General features: G+C 44.2%; 1 protein-coding gene across 30 annotated transcripts in view; it reads left to right on the top strand.

The window, feature by feature from the left end:
• The window catches only part of Epb41l3 (erythrocyte membrane protein band 4.1 like 3), a 152,998-nt gene extending 130,625 nt beyond the window's left edge, over window positions 1–22,373 (top strand). For 8 of the 30 annotated variants that reach the window (XM_060368189.1, XM_060368182.1, XM_060368186.1 and 5 more), the window contains 13 exons: window positions 3,982–4,035; window positions 7,282–7,317; window positions 8,018–8,209; window positions 13,830–13,904; window positions 14,267–14,365; window positions 15,386–16,105; window positions 16,605–16,727; window positions 17,299–17,673; window positions 18,339–18,470; window positions 19,157–19,255; window positions 19,676–19,756; window positions 20,013–20,129; window positions 21,229–22,373. In XM_060368189.1, coding sequence (XP_060224172.1) covers window positions 3,982–4,035; window positions 7,282–7,317; window positions 8,018–8,209; window positions 13,830–13,904; window positions 14,267–14,365; window positions 15,386–16,105; window positions 16,605–16,727; window positions 17,299–17,673; window positions 18,339–18,470; window positions 19,157–19,255; window positions 19,676–19,756; window positions 20,013–20,123 — 2,097 coding nt within the window. In that variant the 3' untranslated portion in view covers window positions 20,124–20,129; window positions 21,229–22,373. The remainder of the gene's footprint in view (window positions 1–3,981; window positions 4,036–7,281; window positions 7,318–8,017; window positions 8,210–13,829; window positions 13,905–14,266; window positions 14,366–15,385; window positions 16,106–16,604; window positions 16,728–17,298; window positions 17,674–18,338; window positions 18,471–19,156; window positions 19,256–19,675; window positions 19,757–20,012; window positions 20,130–21,228) is intronic. The other 22 variants (XM_060368199.1, XM_060368202.1, XM_060368205.1 and 19 more) reach the window with 13 other exon arrangements.
• Window positions 22,374–22,714: the final 341 nt, after the last annotated feature.

The raw sequence follows: 22,714 nt of genomic DNA, 5'->3' as shown, positions 1-22,714 counted from the left end.
GTAAGTCAGTGTAGCTATTGGCTTTCCCTCTTAATTGCTCTATTTCCCGTGGCTCCACAGCCCTGTGAGCAGCACAGCAGCTTGCCTTGTAAAGGACTTCAGTCAGAGCGCTGGGAAAAGACTAGAATGAACAGAGGGGGGGACATTAGAAGCCGTCCCCCTCGAGGCACTGGCTGTCTCTTCTTCACCCTCCAGACCACTCCTTCAGAGCCCTGAGCTTGCCTGTTCCCTCAAGGCGACAGGAGACAAGCCAAGCACTCCTTGCATTAGAAAAAAATCACAAAGTCAAAGCAATGCTCAAAGAGAGAGAGAGAGAGAGAGAGAGAGAGAGAGAGAGAAAGTATTCAGTTCCGAGAGAGAGAGAGAGAGAGAGAGAGAGAGAGAGAGAGAGAAAGTATTCAGTTCCATACTTAGTAATAATTTGACCTGCATTTGTTAGTATATGCAGCTCCTAAAATGTACCTACATTTAGTGGCAGAATGACTGTTTCAGAGCAGTGAACGGTGAAAATATGAATGCTCTCACAGGTGTTTTAAAGAAGAGCCTAGGCTTTTCAATTCATTACTGCTTAAGAGCCCTTTTCCAGGTTCTGGGTGTGTGTGCACAAACAGATAATAATGTTTCTACTGCAACAGACTTTGGGTACACTTTCAACCTCAGGCTTTTAATATAACTCTCACATTAGCAACATCATCAAATAGTACAGGACTAGAACATGCTGCAGCCGGGAATAGAATATTATCTACAAAGACCATTGGCGGGTTTCTAACATGGAAATTTATTCTTTCTTTTAGCAGAGGAATAAGTCCTCCTGCTCACGTTCTTTTCTAAATTCTGAGTTACTGTTTGAACTTTTCTAGTGCTAACCACACAGATCTTGTGCCTAATCCAGGGTTTACATCTTGTCAGAGTCGGTGCATGAGAACTGAACTTGGGCATGTCTGCATTACATCAGCAAAGCAAATCACAGCAGCCCCTGTTTTAAGCTAGTGCATGTGGAATGGGAGCTTCCCAGGCCCCTGTCCTCAGTATTGTAAACTCCCAAACTGAGTCAGTGCTGACCAGTAAAACCAGCCCCTTTTCTCCAGCCTCCCGGAGCCCCTGAGAGCACTCCCACCACCAGGCTTTGGATTTGGCCTTCTGTTCAGTGTTGACTCTTAACCCCAGCTGTTGAGAGCGACACACTCTAGTCATCTGAAGATGAAGAACTCATATTTGGGTCATCACATTTCTTAAAATAGCACTTGCTTACACAGCTTATTTTATTCCGTAGGCCTCAAGAGCTTTGTCAGCCAAACTGGAAGAGTTCTTAAAATGCAATTCATCTCTGCCCCTTTCGTTTTGCAAAATCACTAATGACAGTGGTCCTTTTTACATTTTTCTTGTGTTGTAGAGAGTTAATAAGTTACTGCCTCTCTTAAAAGCAAAATCCAGCATGCAAACACTTAATAATTTCAAGTAACAAGGCAGTATTTTTCTTATGCTTTCAGAGTGGTCAAATAAGAGGCAGAATATCAAATCACCTTCCACAAAACAGTAAGATGAATTTAGTTTACCATAACAAAGGGTGTGATTATACATGAATTTCTCAGTAATATTTTGTAGTACAAAGAGAAGAGATTTATTCAAATATGTAAGAAAAATTTATTCATCAACTGATTTATAACTTTAAATTGTGTAAAGATAGTATTGTACAATCATTCATGACATTCTGCAGTTTCCTATGTAGTCACAGGCACATAGTAAATGTTATTCATAATATACAATATAAATAACAGCTGCTATCAAAACATCTTTATTCAGTTAATATTATTTTTGTTGATAGATTGAACTGTAAAATAGGTATTTCAAAGAGTCTGCAGATGAGTCTGCAGTTCTATTTTATTTTTAATATGGGATCTGATCACATTGAATTTTTGGCCCTCATGCCTAATTACAGTGATATGCCCTGTATACAGGTTCTGAGGGAGTTTAGCTAGGACCAACAACATTTGATACCTAGGAAAATCAGAGACATAACTAACAATATATTATTTTATTTCAGTTGTTTTTGATGACTTGTAATTCTCTGTGGCAGGCCTTCCACAAAGGATTTGACATTTTTTTTGCAGTATAGTTACAACTCTTATTATCTCCGCTTCCCAAGGAGGAAAAAAAAGGGGGGGTTAAACTATGAAATGTGGCCAATGTGTCACAGGTTTGAAAAGCAAGGATTTGAGCATAAGCTAACATCAGCCTCCTCACTCTTACCTACATCTGAGCTCTAATGCTGAGGTATTGGAAAGTTCATGAAGTAAATTCTAAAGTAGTAAGGAAAGCTCTTAGAGTAGGAAGAGAATTTCCTCAGTGCCATGACGTGCTTGACACAGCTAGTTAATATTCCAAGCACAAGCAATTCCTAAAGCGTTGTCAAGTTATTCTGTCTTTTGTACTAATCCAAACCCTCCTTGCCCCCGCTGTCATGTATGAAGGCCCAGGGATTGCTACAGTTATGCCTGACTCCTAAGGGAGAATTAGCAGATACCCCCCAACACACACACTTTTTAAAATGACGTGATCAGATCATGAAAAATATATTCATTTTTTTTGTTTTTGTCCTTCTCAGGCATATCTGCCAAGTATGCAGGTCAATTCCTTTATTTTAGGAATATGTAAAACCGAAGTGTGAGATAGTGCTGGGAAGCCCTCCTGGCCAGAGAATAGAGCAAGATAAACAAAGCAGGGGCTGGAGAGATGGCTCAGTGGTTAAGAGCACTGGCTGCTCTTCCGGAGGACCCGAGTTCAACTCCCAGCACCCACATGGCTGCTCACAGCAGCCTGTAACTCCAGTTCTTGGCGACCAACACCCTGACACAGACATACATGCAGGCAAAACACCAATGCATATAAAATAACAAATTTTAAAGGGAACCAGAGCAGCCCCGGCTACCGCGTCTAACATCCCTTGTACGCTGGGGTTTTACTGCAGCTCTACAGCCTGCAGTTTGTGTGCTTGCTTTGAGAGTATCAGCCACTGAGGCTTTGACTAGGGGAAATTTACTAGCCATTGGTTGAAACTCGTGCATAAAAAGCCAGTTTGCATCTGATGGCTCACCTTCTCCACGGAAAATAGCTCTTGTTTTAAACCATAAGCCTCTTTAAACACATAAAACACATAAGCGTTAAGAGTGAGCCCCGAAACAGCTCCTCGCCCCCCCACCCCAGAATCCTAGGTTCTGCTGAATGCTGTGCTTTGTTTGATCTGTCTCTTTTTCTATTTTTTCAATTATTATTACTATCATTTGCATCAGTTGAATGGTACTTTTGCGATGAGATGTTTAAATGCATATTTGGCTATATTTCTTTATATTGGAGAAGTGGGGGCAAAGTGAACAACAGAGCTGTTACCCATTAGCAATGCTATCTGAAAACTAAGTTATGTTTTCTCTATGTGAAATATATGCCTGTGAATCACCGGGGTATGGTCTAGTCATGAACCGGTAATGCAGACAGCCTGGTGGTCATAGTGGGTGGAAATGATCCAATGGTATAAATGAGGGGCTGAAAGTCCAGTGGCTATTATAGTAGCTGTTAGCATAAATCTAAATTTATTCAATTTTCTAATGTGGCATTACTAGAGTAAACTGTATAAACGAACCTCCGTTTGATCTGTGTTAGGTATTTTAGGAGAGCTTCTAGGGGCGTCAGTAGAAAGGGGGCGGGGGTGGGGTAGTGACCTGATACTCGGAACTGTAAAGGCAGACAGGTCAGGGCGGCCCACTCGTGTGTGCCTCGGGTCTTGACCTCGGAGGGGCTCTGCTGAAGACCCCAAGCTCTGCCTCTTCTTTGCTTTGCTCATACCCATACTCCCGTGGGAAGGTAGGATTCCACAGCTCCCAGAGAAAAATGAATGGTCCCACCAGTGTGTGCTCTGTTTGACCAGAAGGGTTTGTTTTCTGTCCCTGCTTCCTCCTTGGATCTGATTACTTCTGTGATCCGCAGACTGACAGCGAACGGACAGACACGGCGGCTGACGGGGAAACCAGTGCCACTGAGGTGAGGATGCAGCCAGAGCGCCGGTGTTTCCTAGGTCCCAAGCTTTGTGGGACACAGACCGAGCTTTACCCCCCCCCCCGGGAAAAGCTGACTCAGCAGAAACCGAATAGGCTTTGTTTTGCTTTTAGGTTTTGGTTTGTTTGTTTTTGCCTAAGCCAGTGGTTATCAAACTCTGACTTTTATGAGAGCTATGTGAATGGTCCCTGCTTGGTGTTTCTGGTTCCAAGGGGCTGAGACAAGAGCAGGATTTGGAGTTCTAACAGGTTCCCAAATGTCTGGACTCTTGGTTGTGAGATTACGTTTTGAGAAACAGTTTCCTAACTGACATCACAGTAAAGACAAAAGAGGACCAGAGAGGTGGAAGAGGAGGAGGACAATGATTCTCCGGCTGTTTGTATATGCTAGCCTTGATAAGTAAGGAAGAAGGTTCATGATAATTGAATTATCTTATTGGCTGGAAACAAATATATTTTTAAATCCCCGATGGCCAACTAATTTTTATTGAAGTAATACTTAACACATTTTTGAGCCCTTAGCTATAACACAAGTCACTCCCAGGAAATGAATTCCTTAAAGAAAGGAGACCAGCAAATTACTACTTGTATAAAATGCAATCAGACAGCATCCTATTATTTCTCCTGAATTAAGTCTTTAAGCTATATTAAATGTGTATGTGACTTGTCATCCTTAGGATCTGCCCTATTAGTAGCAATCGAGAAATGGCTCAGCAGTGATGGAAGGGTGGGATTGGGAAGGAGCCGAGGGAGGGGGCTATAGCTGGGATACAAAGCGAATAAGTTGTAATTAATAAAAAAGAAATAAGTAAAATTTTTTAAAAAGACAGAGGAGAGCAAGATGGATTGGGAGTAGGGTGTAGATTTGACAGGAGTGGAGCCGGGGAAAGATCTAACCAAAAGGTATAATCAAAATACATTATATGGAATTTTCAAAGAATTAACAAAAATTATTTTACCAAAAAAAAAAGTGCATCCACATCCCCACAGCAGGCGGCTCCTGGGGAATCTGGTGCTTGCAGGCACTAGGCACCTGTGCTCATATGTGCATAGGCTCCCAGACATAGACATGTGGATAAAATATTTAAATACAGCCAAAACAGCATACAGTCATGGAAACCAAGATGCCTATTGCTCACAGGCCTAGAAGAATTAAGTTTTACTTTGTGACAAAGTTTAACTTAGGTCATGTGTGTGTGTGTGTGTTTTTATGTAATTCAATAATATCCATACTTTCTAGTTGAGTTTTTGGGAAAAATTAAAAATGCTGAAGTGATCTCTATGTATCCTTTTTAACTGAAAATATCTTCTGGAAAATATTATTTTCTTGTAAATCATGATGTTTTTAGAAGAAAAGATAGTAGCACAGCACGCCGCTTTCCAGATTCTCTTCAGCTGCCATAACTAAGCGCACAGGTTAGTCATTTTCTATGCCAAATAAAATTATACTCTGAACTGTCAGAGATAGTTGTGATTAGCCGCAGGCTGCATAAGTGCAGTGGATGGCGTGCAGTGGTAGGTAGCCACAGGCTAGTCCGTTCAGTGTATAGTATACAAACCCAGTCTATACGAGAAATTAGCTACAATTCGACAATAATGCCTTAAGCCTCGATAGCCGTTTTGCTACGTCAGAGCAGTCATGTTACAAAGCATTAAAGCCAGTGAGTGCTTTAATGGGCACTGTAAATCCGGTACACTGTGAAACCTAACAATGAAATAAAGAGCTGAAATCCAACACGTGTTTAAGGATCAGCGTGTCACCCGTTCTGGGTTGGTGTGCCATTGCCCGTGTGCACGCGTTCCCTTCCCTTCCTGTCGGCAGGACATTACAGGGATGTGCAAAGAAAGCTCCTTGGTCCACACTGGCTGATAAGAAATCAGACATGGCTGTACATACCTCGTAGTCCCAACGCATGGAAAGCTGAGACAAGATACGTGGCCCTCCTGGACTCTGTCTCAACAAGACCAAACCAAAACAAACAGAACATGCAGACCTCTAGCCAGAGAGAATGCTTCGCTTAGGGGCTTCGATCGAGGGTGACCTAGTGTCACCTGTAGTTTGACTCAGAGTGTTACAGGATCAGAAGACCAGGCTCAGGTCAGATAGCTGTGGTGAGAAACAGCCTTGTGTGCTGGTCTACGGCCCATGTGCCCAGGTACTGGTAGTCAGATGTCCGGCCAAGAATGTATAAGCTGGGCCCTTAAAACTGGAAAAGGAGGAATAATGAGCTGGCTGGAGTATATTTCTTTTTAATGAAAAAAAAAAAAAAAGAAATTACCCTGTCTTCATTTTAAAGAATGGTATACTAGTGCTGTTGATGCCGATTGGTTTTGTCTGTACTTCCTTCCTTTTCGTTGGTACCAATCTTTTCCCCTCTAAAGGGGATTGTTTCAGTATAAAGGTTCAGCTGGGTGTGGCGGATCATGCCTGTAAGCACAGAGCTTCCTAGGCTGAGTTGGCGCCCTTCTCTCAAGAACAAAGCAGGGACTGGAGAGATGGCTCAGGGGCTAGACACACTGGCTGCTTTTGCACAGGGCTCGGTTTTTATTCCCTTCCCCCTCTCGGCAGCTCAGGGCCGTATGTAACTGCAGTTCCAGAGGATCTAAGGCCCTCCTCTAGCCTCTCCAGGCACCAGGCACGCAAGAGGTGCACAGACATGCACGCAGGCAAAACACTCATTCACAAAAAGTAAAAAATAATAATAATTAAGAAACACAGTCCATAAGTACAGGTAAGACAAGATTCCACACGGTTTTAAGATGCAGGACATTGCGCATTGAGCTCTTTGAGCTGCGGTCCTGTGGTCTACAAACTAGAAGTTACAAGAGCTGATGTATAATCACTGGGAGGTCTTCTTGCCTGTGGCGGGGCTGTCATCATCCCCGTAATGACAGCCATTCTCGGGAGCTGTGAACTGACTCCCCAACTTCCAGACACCAAAGCCTTTGCTGACGTTCAGTAAGGACACCCTGCCAAGCGCTCCCCACCCTTTTTGAAAGCACATGCACCTGCCTGTCAGGCCGCCGAGCAAGGGGTCCACTGCTGCTTTGTTCTTACAAGGCTTCATCCTGTGTGTGTGAGAGTTTACGCGTTGTGTCTAAGAAAGCAGTGTGTGTGAGTGCTAGGGAGCTGTGGTGTTCACAACCAGTGAGTGTGTATAGGCCGTTTCTTCAACCTTGGAGTAAATTGCTTGGTAAGTCTGTATCTCCCGCTCTTTCTTTACGCTGGCAGTCGGACCAGGAGGAAGACGCAGAGCTCAAGGCGCAGGTAGAAAATTAAACATACAACAAAGACCCCAGACCAGTGTGAAATGACTCATTGTTTGTCTGCCGTGTCCGCATGTTCCCTTCCGGTTACCATGCCGACAGCGTGTTGGGTGGCCTTTGTTCCCTTGACGACTGTGTCCCTTACCTTTCCCTCTCTTCTCCACTTTTTTCAGAATAGTCTGATTAAGCGAATAAAGGGTGAAAATGTGTATGTCAAACATAGTAATCTTATGTTAGAGGTTGGTATTGGTGTATGCCAGTGCATGCTTGTGTGGTTTTCCTCCTGTGGCACACCTGTGAACTTGAACCATGCTGCATGCATGACCCGTGTGCTCTGCTGTTAGTGACTGGGGGTGATTCCTCGGCGTACTCCGATTCCTTATTCTCTCCTAGACTTAGATCCCTTTTCCTGTGTGCGTACTTTTCTTCCTCTCTGGTTCCGTGTACACTACTATCCTTAGAACTTACCTTTAACTTTTTTTTTTTTTTGTATGCTTGTGTGAAACTAAATTGTTTTTCTTTCTCTTTTCCTGGAAATAATGCATTTACACCAGAGTATTTGTGGTAGTGTCTTGAACCCTGATCCAAATTCAGTTTCCTTTTGACTACTAATGTGTTTTGCAAACTTTAAAAAGAGAGAGGGAGGTACAGAAAATCACTGTGAAAGTTTGACTATTGGAATCTTCTTGCTCTGACTACAGGAGCTAGATAAAACTCAAGATGAACTGATGAAGCACCAAACCAACATTAGCGAGCTGAAAAGAACCTTCCTGGAAACGTCTACAGAAACTGCCTTAACCAACGAGTGGGAAAAGAGGCTTTCCACATCCCCCGTGCGCCTGGCTGCCAGGCAGGAGGATGCCCCCATGATTGAGCCGCTGGTACCTGAGGAGGTCAGTATTTGAGCTATGGGCTGCTTGTCTTCTGCCCTGGTTTCGCTTCCCACAGGAACAGGGTTGCCTAGACCTGGAACGAGGCTCTCAGTGCACCCAAGAAAGTGGCCAGGGAAGCTGAGTGAGCCTGTCAGCTCCAACTGTGCTAAGAAGGGCCAGGCAAGTGCAGGGAGGCTCCAGTGCTCGTCGCCCGATTCTTACCTTTACTGTCGGTTTATACCCGGGAGAGGTTGATGATCTCTTAATGAATCAACAGTTCTATAAACACACTTTCCTCTCCCATGTTGAGAAATGCCCTTCAAACCTCATCTGTTCTTCTCCTTAGCTGAAAAATGAAGCAGCTTGATGAGACTGTTTACTGTTTAAATGGGAGGTTGGAAGTTGATAGCATTTCAACACAGACAGTACCCTGGCATATAATGCTGGGCTTCTATTAAATCTAATGGCTTTTATTTTAATAATAACTGGTTATTTTAACTAATTCTAAATCGGTATTTACGCTTTTTTTTTTTTTAATGGGAAAAGCAGATAATAGAAGTAGGACTGTTTCAGTAAGACTTTTCCATATAAGAAAACTGACTTTAAATGACGGATTTGGGTCTCAGCTGTATCACTCCATGGCTCCCACTTGGTGGGTACAGTAGCCATCTGATCATCCATTAGAGAGTATCCTGCTCTCTCTCTCTTTCAAAATAAATCATTTTTGGAAATTGCATCTTTAGAGCACTGTATTGATTAGCCACCTTATCAAGATCCTTTTATTGTGAGATATTTCCCCAAGAGGCTGTGACAGAATAGAAAATTAAAACTCCCAACTGTGAGAGGATGCCTTTAAACAGCCATGCATATGCACTGCTGAAGACCTTGCAGAGAAAATAAGAATGAAATTACATCCGTTGTTCATCATGTTTTCAACCTGCTTTGAATGCTGTTTATCAAACGTGTATCTCATTATCACTATATTCATGCCAAACCCAGTCCCAGCCAAAAAGGGAAGAGTTGGATGCCCATCTGAGTTGCTTTGAAAAAGTTCTTTTTAGGCAGAATAAATAAAAGTAGTGCTACCAAAGTCTTCCATTGAACACTAGTTCCGTTCAGATTGCTCAAGCATCAAGAGACAAAATTTCACAATCAGTTTGATTTAATCATTACAGTCCTTGCACGTTATTAAGAATATTGTTTGTGGACTAAGGGAATAGCTCCGTGAATAAAGCACTTTCTGAGGCATCATGAGGACAAGAGTTATTGCCCAAAATGCACCCTAAAATGGGATATCGTAGTGTGCCTCTGTAGTCTGAACATCCCTGCTGTGAAAAGAGGCAGAGACAAGGGAGCACCCAGAAGCTCCAGAGCCACCTGGGCGGCCACAGCAGCAACCAACAAGAAACCCTGCCTCAAACATGGTAGAGACAAGAACTGAAACCCAAGGCTATCCTCTGACCTCCACATACATCCTGTGACACACCCGTGCCCTCATTCACACTTATATACGTGTGTGTGCGTGCACACACACTTTAAAATATCACTTACCTGTTATACTGTCATAAGTTATATTGTAATTTTCAAATCTGGATTATTCTATTCCTTTTAAGTCCTTTGGAGACAATATTCTGGCTCTAAAGATGTTAGATACTGGCTTAAGTTATAAACACATGAAACAAATAGCCACCAAAGCAAAACAAAGAAAAAATGGCATCTTTCATGCTAATGCTGAAGGGAATGGTCAGTGATGGCTGTTCTTAATAACAGTTTGTGAGAGATGTTAATAAATATGTAGACCATACAAGTCAAAGCTGAATCTTAGACAATGGTGTTGAGTCAGTAATTGAAGGACTTGGTGCTTTGACTGCCCTGCCTTTGCTTTCTTGGAGACAGCCAAGAAAGGCCCTTTTCAACATAACTGAATAGAAACATCCCTTTGCAGCTAAAGGGCATTGCTGCTTGGGTCCACAGACTGGAAGAGTCCAGGCTGGCATGGGTGGCTGCTGTCATGTCTCTGCTAGATTGTGCTGGAATCCCACCCTATCACTATGGTACACAGAGGAATTATCAGGAGGGTTTTGTCTGTCTGGGCTTGAGAATGATGCATGTTGGGTAATAACAAGCTCTAGCAAAGCAGTGGCAAGGTGATTCGGGTCCTGGAAGTTGAGAGCTGTCTTCTTATACCCATAGGTGCTTCAGGCCCTGGAAGCTGAGAGCTGTTTCCATATGGTCCACGCCCTGTGCCTCCCTAGACAGTTGGCCAAGGCAGAATGACCTCTACATTCCCAAGTGTTATTCAGGACCAGACAGTTGTCAGTGACATCTAAGTTTATAGTCCAGCTGTGAGCCCTATAGATAGCCATAAGAGGAAAAAAAAAATTCCTGTTGTCTAAATCAACGGCAGTTTCTATATTTACACCTTGTCTTTTCTTTCTAGCTTTATGAAAAGCAGATGATGTGTTTAGCTGCAACGAGGCATGAACAAAGCATATTGATTTTCAGCCTCAAAAGCAATCAGTTTTATTTTGGATAGGGGACATTTTTTTTCAAAGAATATTGATTACTTGGTATCGCACTGTTACTTGATATGACTACTTTAATTATCCACTGTAAAAAGAAGCCCAGTTGTGACTACATAGAAATATTTAACTTATTTTCTTAAATTTGCATCACAAATAAAGCAATATTATGTTGTGTCAGAAAAAGGAAGGGACTTAGATTCAAATTTTTTACCTCAAGCTAGTTGATTTCTGTTTTGTTTTGTTGTTTGATGAATTTTAATGAGAAAATGGTATTTTGAAAAAAAAAATTTAATAACCTTAGGTTTTTAATGTTATCAGCTTTTTATCTATAGTGGTTGAATACTACTTGTTATTTCTGTAAAATGCTTCCATTCATGAACAATTAGAAAAATATTAAAAGTTTACAGTGAACTAATAATGATTCTATTCAGAGACTTTCATGTGTTCGCTATTCACACAGTCAGCCTTTGATCACCAGTGATTTCACACTTCAAATGTTTGCATGAAGGATTAGCAGATTAGCAGAGAAATAGCAGAGGTGTCCCCAAAGTAGTGGATAAAATCAAGTCCTTGTTAACACTGGCAAACAGATCGGTTCCTGTAAGAGACATGTAGTCTGTGACAGAGAGCAAACAGTTCCCAAAATGGCCTTGCACATTGCACATAGGCCTCGCACATTTTAGACTTGTGTTCTTCAGTGGTTAGTTATATAGCAAAGTTTTCCAAATCCCTGTTTAAAAAAAAAAAGCAAAATTCATACCTGTGCAGTACCAATATCGTCCTCTTTTGCACGTGAGCAGTAAGTTCTCGGATGTATGTGCTGTGTAACATAGTGAGCCAAACACGTACGCTGAGCCTAATATAATAGAGCTTTGAGGCAGACGCTAGTTAGTTGATGCCCATTTTGTAAAGCTTTTATGTTTTCAAATTCATCTACTTGTAACATTTATTGGTAGAAAACCTTAATAGTCTAGAGTAGGTGAGTGCTGTGAACTTTGTGTCCCCGAATAGGACTTTGCAAGTTCGTTGCAGAGTGACGTTTAATAACAAAGTAAACTGGCCGGCCTGTGCTCGTCTTAGCCATGATGAAGGCACGTGTGGAGGCTTCAACCTACCAGCAGCTCATCTTGTCATTAGTAGAGGTTGGGTTGGGAGGTAGACCATGAATAGGACTTGTTGTGTACCTGTCCCCTGTGTTAGCTATCTCTGCTATTGACACACGGTTCTGATCGTGGCCTGTTGATGTTTCCAGTGCCGGGAGGCTTCCTGAAAACCACTGTTTAGGTGCCTGACTCTTTCCCCAGCTTTTATCTTTGGAATAACATTTATCTCAGTAATTATAATAAGAGGTCTAAACATGTTATTCTGGAGGAGCATCTATAATTTTGAACTTCTCCTGTTTCTCACTTCTGTTTGAAAAAAGAGTCGGCAACTGGAAATGTTTATAATCTTCATTTAATAATTGCTCATAGTATATCTTATCTTTTGCAATGTCTTCTTCTGGAATTGCAGCAGGATAGGAATTATTTTCCTCCTCTGAAAATGGATGGGTTCCTTAACTCTCATTAGAAAGAGCCATCAGAGGAGAGTATTGTCACGGTTTATAGTGGGTCCCAGAGTGTTACAGAGGCTCCCCTGAAACTCCTCATAGGCAAGCAATTCAATGTTGTCCTTGCTAAGTGGCTGGTAGACAAACAGTGGCTTCATCACTAAGGGACTGGTTAGGTTGGGAGGTAGGCCACGTGTAGACTTTAATTCTAAACCCAGCCGACCATGTTAGCTGTTTCTGTTATTGACACATGGTTCTGAATGTGGGCTAAACTCTTAAGAGTCTTCATAAAAGTACTGTTTATGATGATACAATTTATTGGAAGAGTTCCATTCTTCTAAAAGTTTTGAACTTTGCCTGATTGTTTTTAGACTAATTTTTAAAGATATTCTTTCTGTCCCTGCTGTATGGAGTTATGCACTATGCAAAGACAGCCCTGGTAGCAATGGGATTGCCATTTGAATTAGGTGTATTTAATGCTAAAAGACGTAACAAAAGGATAGTTTGAAACTCAAGAACTGGTTTCTACGTAAAAAGAATGAAATCATTGTTATTGATTCTATACATTAAAGAGAACAATGGTTTGATCTAAAGTTTCCACTCAGATAATTTGAACTTAACTTTAAAATTTTATTTACCATATTATAGAAGTTCAAATAAAGTTTGACTCTTGCTTGCTCAGAAGCCAGCAAAGACATCTACCCAAAAGTGACTGGGTTGATTCAAGTAAATGGTATTCAGTTTGCTTTTTGTGGTGGTGATAAAGACACTCTGACCAAAAGTAACTTGGAGTTGGAAAGGGCTTATTTGTCTTATATTTCCAGTTCACAGTCCATCACTGATGGGAGTTAGGGTAGGAAGCGAGCCAGAACTTGAAGCAGTTCCATGGAGGAAGCTGCCTGCTGACTCACTTGCAGGCTCAAGCTTAGCTACATTTCCTTTGGACCCCGAACTGTCTGCCCAGGGAATGACACCACCTACACAATGAACAGTCAAAACAGTCCCCAGAGTCATGCCCGCAGGCCATTCTGGGCTAGGGGAATCGCCCACTAAGCTTTTCCTTCTCAAAAGACTCCAGCTTTCTCAAGTGGACAGTTAAAGCCAACCAGTACAAATGGCTAATGCATCAGTTGTGTGTGTGCACTTCCTTCCCTGCCAAGCAGCATGTGAGTGAGAAGATGGTTGGATACTTGTCAGAAATAGAAGAGACCGTTTCTTCCTAACTACTCTTAAAAATATTTTCATCACATTTTCTTTTAGAACTATTCAGGCCATGAAAGATACACGTAGAAATGCTAAGAAACTCCTCCTATCACTCTTGTGTGCACTGTTTGCGGAAATGTAAAATGTCTGAGCTGTGTGAGCATCCGTTTCAAGAAAATAACGTTGCCCTTTGGAAATGATTATTAAAACTTGAAGTGATTCTAGATCGTTTTTCAAATTAATGACCCTTCAAGGAAAGCATGAATGATATGACTACATTTGTGATAAAGTGCCACTTCCTAACTCATCTTTCTGGGAAATGTCTGCTTCCTCTTCTCCAACCCAACCCCCTTTATTCAAACAGACCAAAGAAGAGAGAGCGATTTCTGAGAAAGTTGTATTTTTACAGCAAGGAAGCTCACCATTCCTTGAGTCTCAGGTAAAAAGCAAATGTAGATATTTCCATAAAGAGTCACTCTTCAGGCTTCAATGTAACCAGAGGGTCAAGTTTTTTTTTGTTTTGTTTTTGTTTTTGTTTTTAACTTCTTTCAGTTTTCTTGTTTGAAGCTAAGCTGTGTATGTTAATTTCCGTAGGTGTTGGGAAAGGGGATTCCCTCTGTGTTAGTGAGCAATTACATATTGCCTGAGACTTCTATATGGTAAAAACTACCATTGAAGCCTCAGTTCTGCTTGTGGTCATCTGACCTTCCCCACTGCAGGTTTTCTTCCATAGACTGCTACTGTTGTAAATGACCTTGACCGATTCTGAATGCCCTGAACTTATACTGGTTTTCTTACTAGCCAAGAGTGATTGAGGAAACGCGGGAAGGAGTCTCTGCTGATTCTGTGTCCACTTCTCATCAAATAATTTTCCAGAAAAGTGTTCCATCGACCCTAGAGGTTATTTTTTTTCCAATTCATTTATTTTAGTCCAAAGCCAGCATGTAGATTAAACATTAGTTATTTCTGCTTAACACAAACATATATCTGGATTCAAGTTTCCAGCCTACAATAAGTACAAAAGAGAGCATGCTAGTTTAAGTCGTGAAACCAAATGCTCAGCTGTGCTGGTCTGGTCTCTCTTCCTTCTATAACCTGGTGGGCTGGTTAGCTCTTATCCCCTCTCGCCCTGTTGGCTCTCCTGTAGGCCAAGCTTTCTTACCTTTCCTCTGCTTTGTTGGAACTAATGCTAAAGAACGTGGGAGAGAAATTACTGAGGCATCAAACCACAGTTACATTTAAAAGTGGAACCTACAAGCCACTAAGTCTTATTTATAAAAGAATCCAGTCAGTAGCGGCACATCAGGGGAAATTTCTGTTACAATGCCTTGAATAAAGGTGCACCCCACGGGCATTGCTGCCAAGTAGAGTCGTGAACTGACTTCCCTAGCTAAGGAAACAAGTTTTCGAATGTGGAAAACGGTCTGTACAGAACCTTGGAAAAGCCCTGCAACTTCCTTGTGAGCATACCAGTATGAGCAGCAGTGTGTAACTTCAGCAATTGAGGAAAAGTGCCCTCTGCACCTACACTTGGAACACGAAGTGGCTCAGTTACACCATCCAGTCTTAAGAGCAAACCAACCAGATGCTGACCGTAAGGTCAGATAGGTTTCTTTCAAATTTATTGCCAAAATCTGTTCATATCTGAAGAAACTTGAAATTGTAATGGCCGCCCCACAGAACTTCAACTGTGGGTTGAAATCAGTCTATTTTAGGTGAGTGTAGCGTGCAGCCATATTCTTAGATTTTAGCAGCCGTCCTGTGCTTCAGTTCTACCCCGTCCCCAAGTGTAGTTTATGCCCTGTTTTGGTTTTTTTTTTGTTGTTGTTGTTGTTGTTGTTATTGAAAAAAGAAAGAAACATAGGTTAGAAACAAGATACCACTGGCTTTTCTAATTTAGCTTTTATATTTCGAATATAGGGCACAGAGGATTGGGTTATTGTAGACAAAATACCCACTGAGGTAGCTGATGGTGATTTCAGAAAGATTGTGACTTACAAGGTGGTAACGGTGAGCAGTAAAACCGGGGAGATCCCAGCCGACTTGCTAAGTTCCGGCGCAATCCACATGCATGGCTTCGATGACCTGACCAGAGAAACGCAGCTCACAGAAGAAAACAAGCAGAAGATATACACACTAGGAAAATCCTACGACACGGTCTCTGGAAGAATTGTCACCATGACTGGGAAGGCTAAAGACGGGGAGAAAGGAGCACAGCCCTCCACGCTGGGAGCCCTGTGGAAGGTGGAGGGAGGCGCTTCAGAGGCCACGAAGGTTGGTCCCCTGCTGGTGGAATATGAGGTCCTGGAAACCCTGGCTGATGAGAAATCCAGAAGAGGACCCGAGGTCCACACCCCAAAGCGGAGAGTGTCGGAATCCCTGGCGCCCATCAAGGAAGCTGAATCTCGTCGGCAAAGCCCTGAGGACGGTGACGCGCAGAAGGCTCCAATGCTTGGAGAGGATGCGCCTGCCCAGGCCTGGTTCAGCAAAACCCAGCAGGTGCCGGAGAGTGAGGTCCTGAAGGTGGGGCCCTTTGGGCCACGCAGGAAGAGCCTGTCTGAGTGGCGGTACTCCCAGGAGCCAGGCGTTACTGTCGCCACTGCTCACTATGTCACCGAGTCGTCGGCATCCCAAGTGGTGGTAACCAGTGGCTCCCATTCAGCCGTGGCTTAAGATTCCAGCATGACAGTTTCTGAACCGGCGCCCTTCCACCCTGAAGCTTTTCCGTTCCTCTGGCTGCTTGGCTTTATGTTGAGAGCAGCAAACCCGGCTTTTTATTTCCATGACTGAGTCAGTATTACAGCCCAAAGTCAGCATTAAAACACTTTTCCGTTTTATTTCCAGCTGCCCGTTCCCGAGATGCGATAACGCTGCTGTGGCTTGCAATGATGGGGGGGGGGGGGGTGCGGGGGGATATTGACCCGCTTGAACCAGCTCCACCCTGATCCTATTAACTCTGCTTTAGCACACGAGGCCTCGCGACCGCCTTGCTGCGTTTAGGCCCCGTTCTTTTTCTGTCCGTGGACTCCTTCACTGCTCCTCCCTTCGTCCTCCGCCTCCGGTTTTGTCTAACAAGCTGTGAATGTGCGTGGCTGAGGTGTCTCTCTCGCGCTTGACTCTCGTTTCTTTGTTCACCCAGACTAAGCAGTCTTCCGGGGACAAGCTCACGGATGGCTCGGAGATCCTCAGTCTGTTAGAGTCTGCGCGAAAGCCCACAGAGTTCATAGGAGGGGTTTCGTCTACCACCCAGAGCTGGGTGCAGGTGGCTTTTGCTCCCATCTTCGGTGTTTCTCTGAATGTGTCCGTTTGCTTTGCTTCGCTTTGTGAGTGTGTGCATTTTGCACCCAAGTGGCCTTGCCTTTCTGCATGAGTGACTGTCCCTGGTGCTGGTCTGTGAGTCTGTCCTGTGCCTTCCACGCCACTTCAAAGGTGTGCTTCCCGTACTCAAAAGCAATCAATCGGCAGGAAATTTTAATAGCGTTGAGTCTCTAGACACATTTTGTCTCATCCGCTGGGTCTGCAAAGCTTCCTCTCTGTCTGTCTCTCTCTCTCTCTCTCTCTCTTTTTCCACTTGCATATTTTATTGTGTTCTGTCCTTTGCTAGTGAGTGCCCCCAGGAAGCTGTGTAGTTCCCAGTGTGCGCGCATCAAACAGGCACACCTCAAAGCAGGCGGAAGGAAGGAAGCTCATTTTTATTTCCTTCAGTGTTTGTGCCTTTGAGTTCCTGGTGCTGGCTGTGGATGCCCTAGCCAGCGGCAGCTTTGGGGGTTTGGTTTGCTTTGTTCTGTCTCTCTCAAGAAAGACCATTCAGACACTCTGCTCTTCCCGTACAGAAACTGGAGACGAAGACAGAGTCCATTGAGACAGAGGGGGACTCGATCCCACACCCCCAGCCCCTCAGCGCCGAGAAGGTGCTGCAGGAAACCTTGTCCGTGTCGGTGGAGGAGAGGCACGTGATGAGCGTGCACGCCAGCGGGGATGCTTCGCACACAGCCGGGGATGAAGTGGCCGCCTCGGCAGAGTCCGCAGCGGCGGATCCCCACGGTGTGAAAGGGAAGGAGGTGACAGAAGCAGCTAAGGAAGAGAGAGGAGAGGAGGCGGACAAGCCTGTCCCCGAGCAGGAGCAGCCAGCCACTGTCTCCCAGGAGGAGGAGCAGGTGTCTGCCGTGCACCCTTCCGAGGCTTTGGAACAGAAAGCTCATTTTGAGGTAACTGGTAGTTACTCTCACTCCCATGTGGTACCCTGAGATGTAGATCTGAGGGCCACCAAGAAGGCTAGGTGGCTAACGCTGCTTGCCACACAAGCCTGATGACCTGAGTTCAATCCCTGGAACCCACAGTGGAAGGAGAGAACCAGGTTCGGAGACATCCTCCCCCCCAAAACACAAATAATAATAATAATAATAATAATAATAAGATGAGGAGGAGGAAAACTTGGCATTTATTTCTGATCCATTTCCTTTTCCAGAAGGACCAGAAAGCACTCCTCCAACTTGCAGAACTTATTTTTCTCTCCTTTCACTGAGCCCCTCCAAGCATTCGTGGGTGGTGACTGGTATCTAAAGCTTGCCTCATCTTCCCTGATTACTAACTTCAGACCTCATTTATAGGTTTAACTCTATCAGTGTTTGCATATGAGATCAAGGAGGAAGGACGGATCTAATTTCCTCTAAAATGTCCCTGTTGTCTTGAGCATTCCATGTTAACAATGCTGTAACGTGGAGAGGCTGACATGGATTTGTTGTGTGCTGTGACCCTGATCTTACCTCCTCATTTAAGAACTAAAATACCAAGGATCCCAAGAAGAGAGGAAAGCTCAAACTGGGCGCGCCCCTCCATAACCTCTCCCCTTACCTCCCCCCCCCCCATACAGTCCTCCACTGTGAAGATGGAAAGCGTGAGTGTGGGCAGTGTTTCTCCAGGAGGAGTAAAACTAGAAACCTCTACCAAGGAAGTGCCAGTAGTTCACACAGAGACAAAAACCATCACCTATGAGTCGTCACAGGTAAGACGGCCTTTGAGGACCAGAGGCCTGGCATCTTCATGGTTTCGTGCATTCAAGTGTAACTATACAGTATCAACCCTAGAGGCTTAGAGAGTCCCCCATCCAAACCATCTCTCACAAAAATAGTGCAATACTGTAGTTAATTTTACTGTCGATTACAGAGCAACCAGTTTCTTAACCAAGGCTTCAGGTAATTCTGACATAAAAAAGTCTCAGAGACCTGGGTGTGTGGCTGTGTAAGAGAGAAGACTCACTCAGCCATCCGCTGCTCGCATTTCTTAAGTCTGCCCGTGGCTTTGCCTGGAGTTTACTCCTAGCAGCTCTGGAGTTCTATCTGAACTGGGCAATGATTGCAGGAAGCAGTTCTTCCTTCCAAAGAGATGGGTTCCAGGTTTCCCGTGGATATACAAATCTGTGGCTGCTCTAACCCCTTGGCTAGAATAGCATAACGGTTCCTTATCGTTTATCCACATCATACACTCCGCTGTGTGTATGTAACAGATGTCTGCACACAGTCAACCTGGTTGCAAACAGATTCTGCGTATTTTCCACCTGTGGTTGATTGAGTCCTCAGATGGGGAGGGCTGGGTTTGCTCACTCGCGGTAGTGCATTGAAGGGTGGAGCCGGCCGAGGAAGAGGAGTGTAGCCACGCCAGTGTGCTGCCTGTGTTCCTGTCCCTGCTTAGGTCGATCCTGGGGCGGATCTGGAGCCAGGCCTGCTAATGAGCGCACAGACGATCACATCTGAAACCACCAGTACCACGACCACCACACACATCACCAAAGTGAGTGGGGCAAACCCGCACAAGCGTCCTTGAGGGTGGGAGGAAGGCACTGATCATCAGAACCTCTGCCACATTGGGCTGCACAAGGAAATCTTCACGTGCCTATCACACGCCAAGACGGCTCTATTAAAAGCGAGCTTTCAAACATATGTATCTCCCACGCACCTGTCACCCGCTGCTTGGGTTTGTTGAGCCCTTGGTGCTCACTCAGTGGCGGGCTCAGAGCAGATCGTAGAAATCGGGCCTACCAAACCCAGAGAACTCAGCCGTATCCTCACTCCTGAAAGCGGGCGTGTGGAGGGTCTGTGGGAGAGCAGTGTTCTAGCTCTGGGAGAATGAATGACGGTGGTGCTTCGTACCGCCACCACGCTCTTCCGTCACCCCAGCGAGCGGCTCACCAAGCTCTTCTGTTTCCTGCAGACTGTGAAAGGAGGCATTTCAGAGACGAGGATCGAGAAGCGGATAGTCATCACGGGAGATGCTGACATTGACCACGACCAGGTAGTCTGTGTGAGATGGCGAACCATGTGACAGAGCAGTGAACGGGAACACACTGGCATTGGGCTCCCAGTGCCAACCTTGCAGTTGAGCACGTGTTCTCCCCTAAGTTTCTGAGTTAACTGTGCAGTATGTGGTTTTGAATCCTCATTGTTTGATTGCGGGTATAGATCTAAGCTCATAAGTCTACACCTTGCTGCGGCTCACGCATGTCCCACCTCCTTTTTGTTCTCGCCCTTCTGTGATTTCCTGGGGATAGGCGCTGGCTCAGGCAATTAAAGAGGCCAAAGAGCAGCACCCTGACATGTCAGTGACCAAAGTAGTGGTCCATAAAGAGACAGAAATCACACCAGAAGATGGAGAGGATTGACCAGAGGTAAGAGGTGGCACGGACTCTCCAGGCTTGCCTCAGCTAGCATGTGGCATGGAGCACCTCCCTCCCACCCTTCGCCTGGTTCCCCCGCCTCCTTTGTCCTCTCACTGGCACTGGTGGGGCTGGCGAGCGAGAAGATGGAGACCCGTTCTGTGGGTACTGGGTTGCCTCTGCTGTAGAGAATCCATCTTCAGGGCTGTCTCTGCACCCACGCCCGTTAGAGGAGAAGGGAAATCGGGGTCCTTTGCTTGCACGGCCGCACTGCTGCCCTCTTCATCCGGACTTTGCATCCTTCTAATTACCCAAATTTGAAATAATCAAATTTGATTTCACTTTCCACGTGGCCTAACAAAAAGAAAAAAGAAAGTGGGTTCTTCTGACTGACAAGCTGAATTTGTGTCTCAACTTGTAGCTGTAGAGTAATTAGCCATCCTCCCTTGTGCTTTGATGGTGGCATCATCCCTTGGAAGTACACTCAGTCTTCCAAGACAAGTGTCTGTGCCCCAGACTGCTTTGTTTAGTCCAGTACTGAGCACTAACTCTCTCTTTGAATGTCTTATACTTCCTGTACCCTGTGAGTGACTCTCCCCCTTCACATACTATTTTGTCCCAAGGGGAGGCAAAAAAAAAATCCCCGTAGATTTGTGGTCCTGTTTTCCTCCTGAAGATGCATGCCTTGCCGATCTGTGTGGCCAGCATTGTGAGCAGACTCTGCCCTCTCTGTGTGCACAGCCTTGTCACATTTCCCGGCCTGCCATGCAACAGCTCAGGGGCCACGAGCCTCCCTGGGTGGGCTGCGAAGGCCAACCGCAGTCGCGGCTACTGACACGTGTTCTTCCAGAATAAGACATTGAAAAGAGTTTGTCTCTTTCTAAAATAAGGAAAACACGCCAAACTCACTCAGATTCAAACTGATAAGATTCCTGGAAACAAAAGCGAATGAGAGAAAAGATTTTTTTTTCTCTGTTGGGCTTGGGTGATGCAGTTTTAGGCCGCAGCGTGACAGAATCCGTCACTATGAGCGCTCTAACTCCTAAGCTACATTTTGTGACTACCTGGATATTTTTCAAATGAGAAACTAATGAAATGTTTCTTCCCACAGGAATAACTTAGCTTGCACATGAACCCAGTCATATAAACTGTTAGGAAAACTGGAGCCTATGCGGAGTTCGTTCTTCTAACCCAACTGACTTATATCTGTCCGTGGAAAATTCCAATCCAGAAGAGCTGACCTTGACCATTAAAGACGCTGGCAGAGAGATCCTCCCATAATAAAGAAATCCGAATCAGCATCACTAAACTGATACTGCATGAAGCGATGATAAAAACCACAAAAGAGCCGCACTTTTAATTTCACCAAAATACCTGTTTTCAATTCTACCTGCACGTTCATAACCAACAGTGTATACCGTGATCTCATGTAACACATCCACAGCTCATGCCTTCCATAGTTTATTATTAAAGTCTCAACAGAATCCCAGTTTCATAGGTGACAAATTCTCTGTTTACAAATAAATGTCAATTGCCCTAAAACGCTACCCGCCGTCTAGGTCCGGTGTGTCAGATCTACCGCAGATTAGATGTGCCAATAACCAACGTTATTTAGTAAACAACTTGAATCTTATCCTCGTCTAATCTGGTTTTATTATTTTCACCCCTAAGCAGTTAATGTCTCTCTGACCCTTAGAAATATTTAATGCTTACAATCTTGCTTTGTGTCTCTGATTGTAAGGTAGCATTGATGTTAGCACATTGATGTAAGTTCTTCCTGGTCGCTTGCACTGGTCAGTGTTCAGTCCAAAAAGATTCCCAGAATTACTTAAGGAAACCCTCAATATGTAAATTATCGTTGTTGGGGAAGAAAAATCTGTATTTTTGTTAGTTTACAATATTACGAAAATTCACTCCAGGGAGACCTGCCGGGCTACTTTTGCTTTGTGTTTTTGTTGAGTTTTTGTTTTGTTTTGTTTTTTGTTTTTCTCTTTCCTTGTTTTTTTTCTCATTGATTTTTTTTTCTTCTTTTACTTGAACAAAAAGGTGTTTTATTTACAAATCTGGTTCATATTTACAATCTAGTTCAGAGCCAAGCCTTAAGCTGTACAGACTTTCCACTGTAATTAAGATATTTAGTGTTTAGTTATAAATAGCCTCCAGAAAGATATACTCTCCATTACACTGCCAAGTGCGTCCCACCCGCCGTGAATGATATTACTGCATCGCGAAATAAAAATGGCAAATGCATTGAAAGCTCGAATTCTCCATGTGGAGTGATTGCAGTTTTGTGTGGTTTAGCATCCAGAGTTCACATTCGCATTACGTCACAGGCCGAATCTAGCTGATGCATATCCTTCTTAGTCAGGGGTCGAGATTCACACACCCAGTCTGTGGAATACAGACCTTGGATGGTGGGGGGTGATAGCCGAGTACATTTGTAGAAATACTCAGTTACCTGCAATGGCTTCAAAGGGGCATTTATAAGACTCTCATTTTCAGTTTTATGGGAAAAAGGGCTTAGTGTTTTTGAGTTACTTCTGGTCTAGCCAAGAACGGCTGCTCTTTCAGATAGCAGCTCCACAGTAGAATCAATC

Source organism: Meriones unguiculatus, chromosome 15 (genome assembly GCF_030254825.1).
Source record: "Meriones unguiculatus strain TT.TT164.6M chromosome 15, Bangor_MerUng_6.1, whole genome shotgun sequence".
Classification (NCBI taxonomy): domain Eukaryota; kingdom Metazoa; phylum Chordata; class Mammalia; order Rodentia; family Muridae; genus Meriones; species Meriones unguiculatus.
This window is presented reverse-complemented; position numbering and strand designations above follow the sequence as displayed.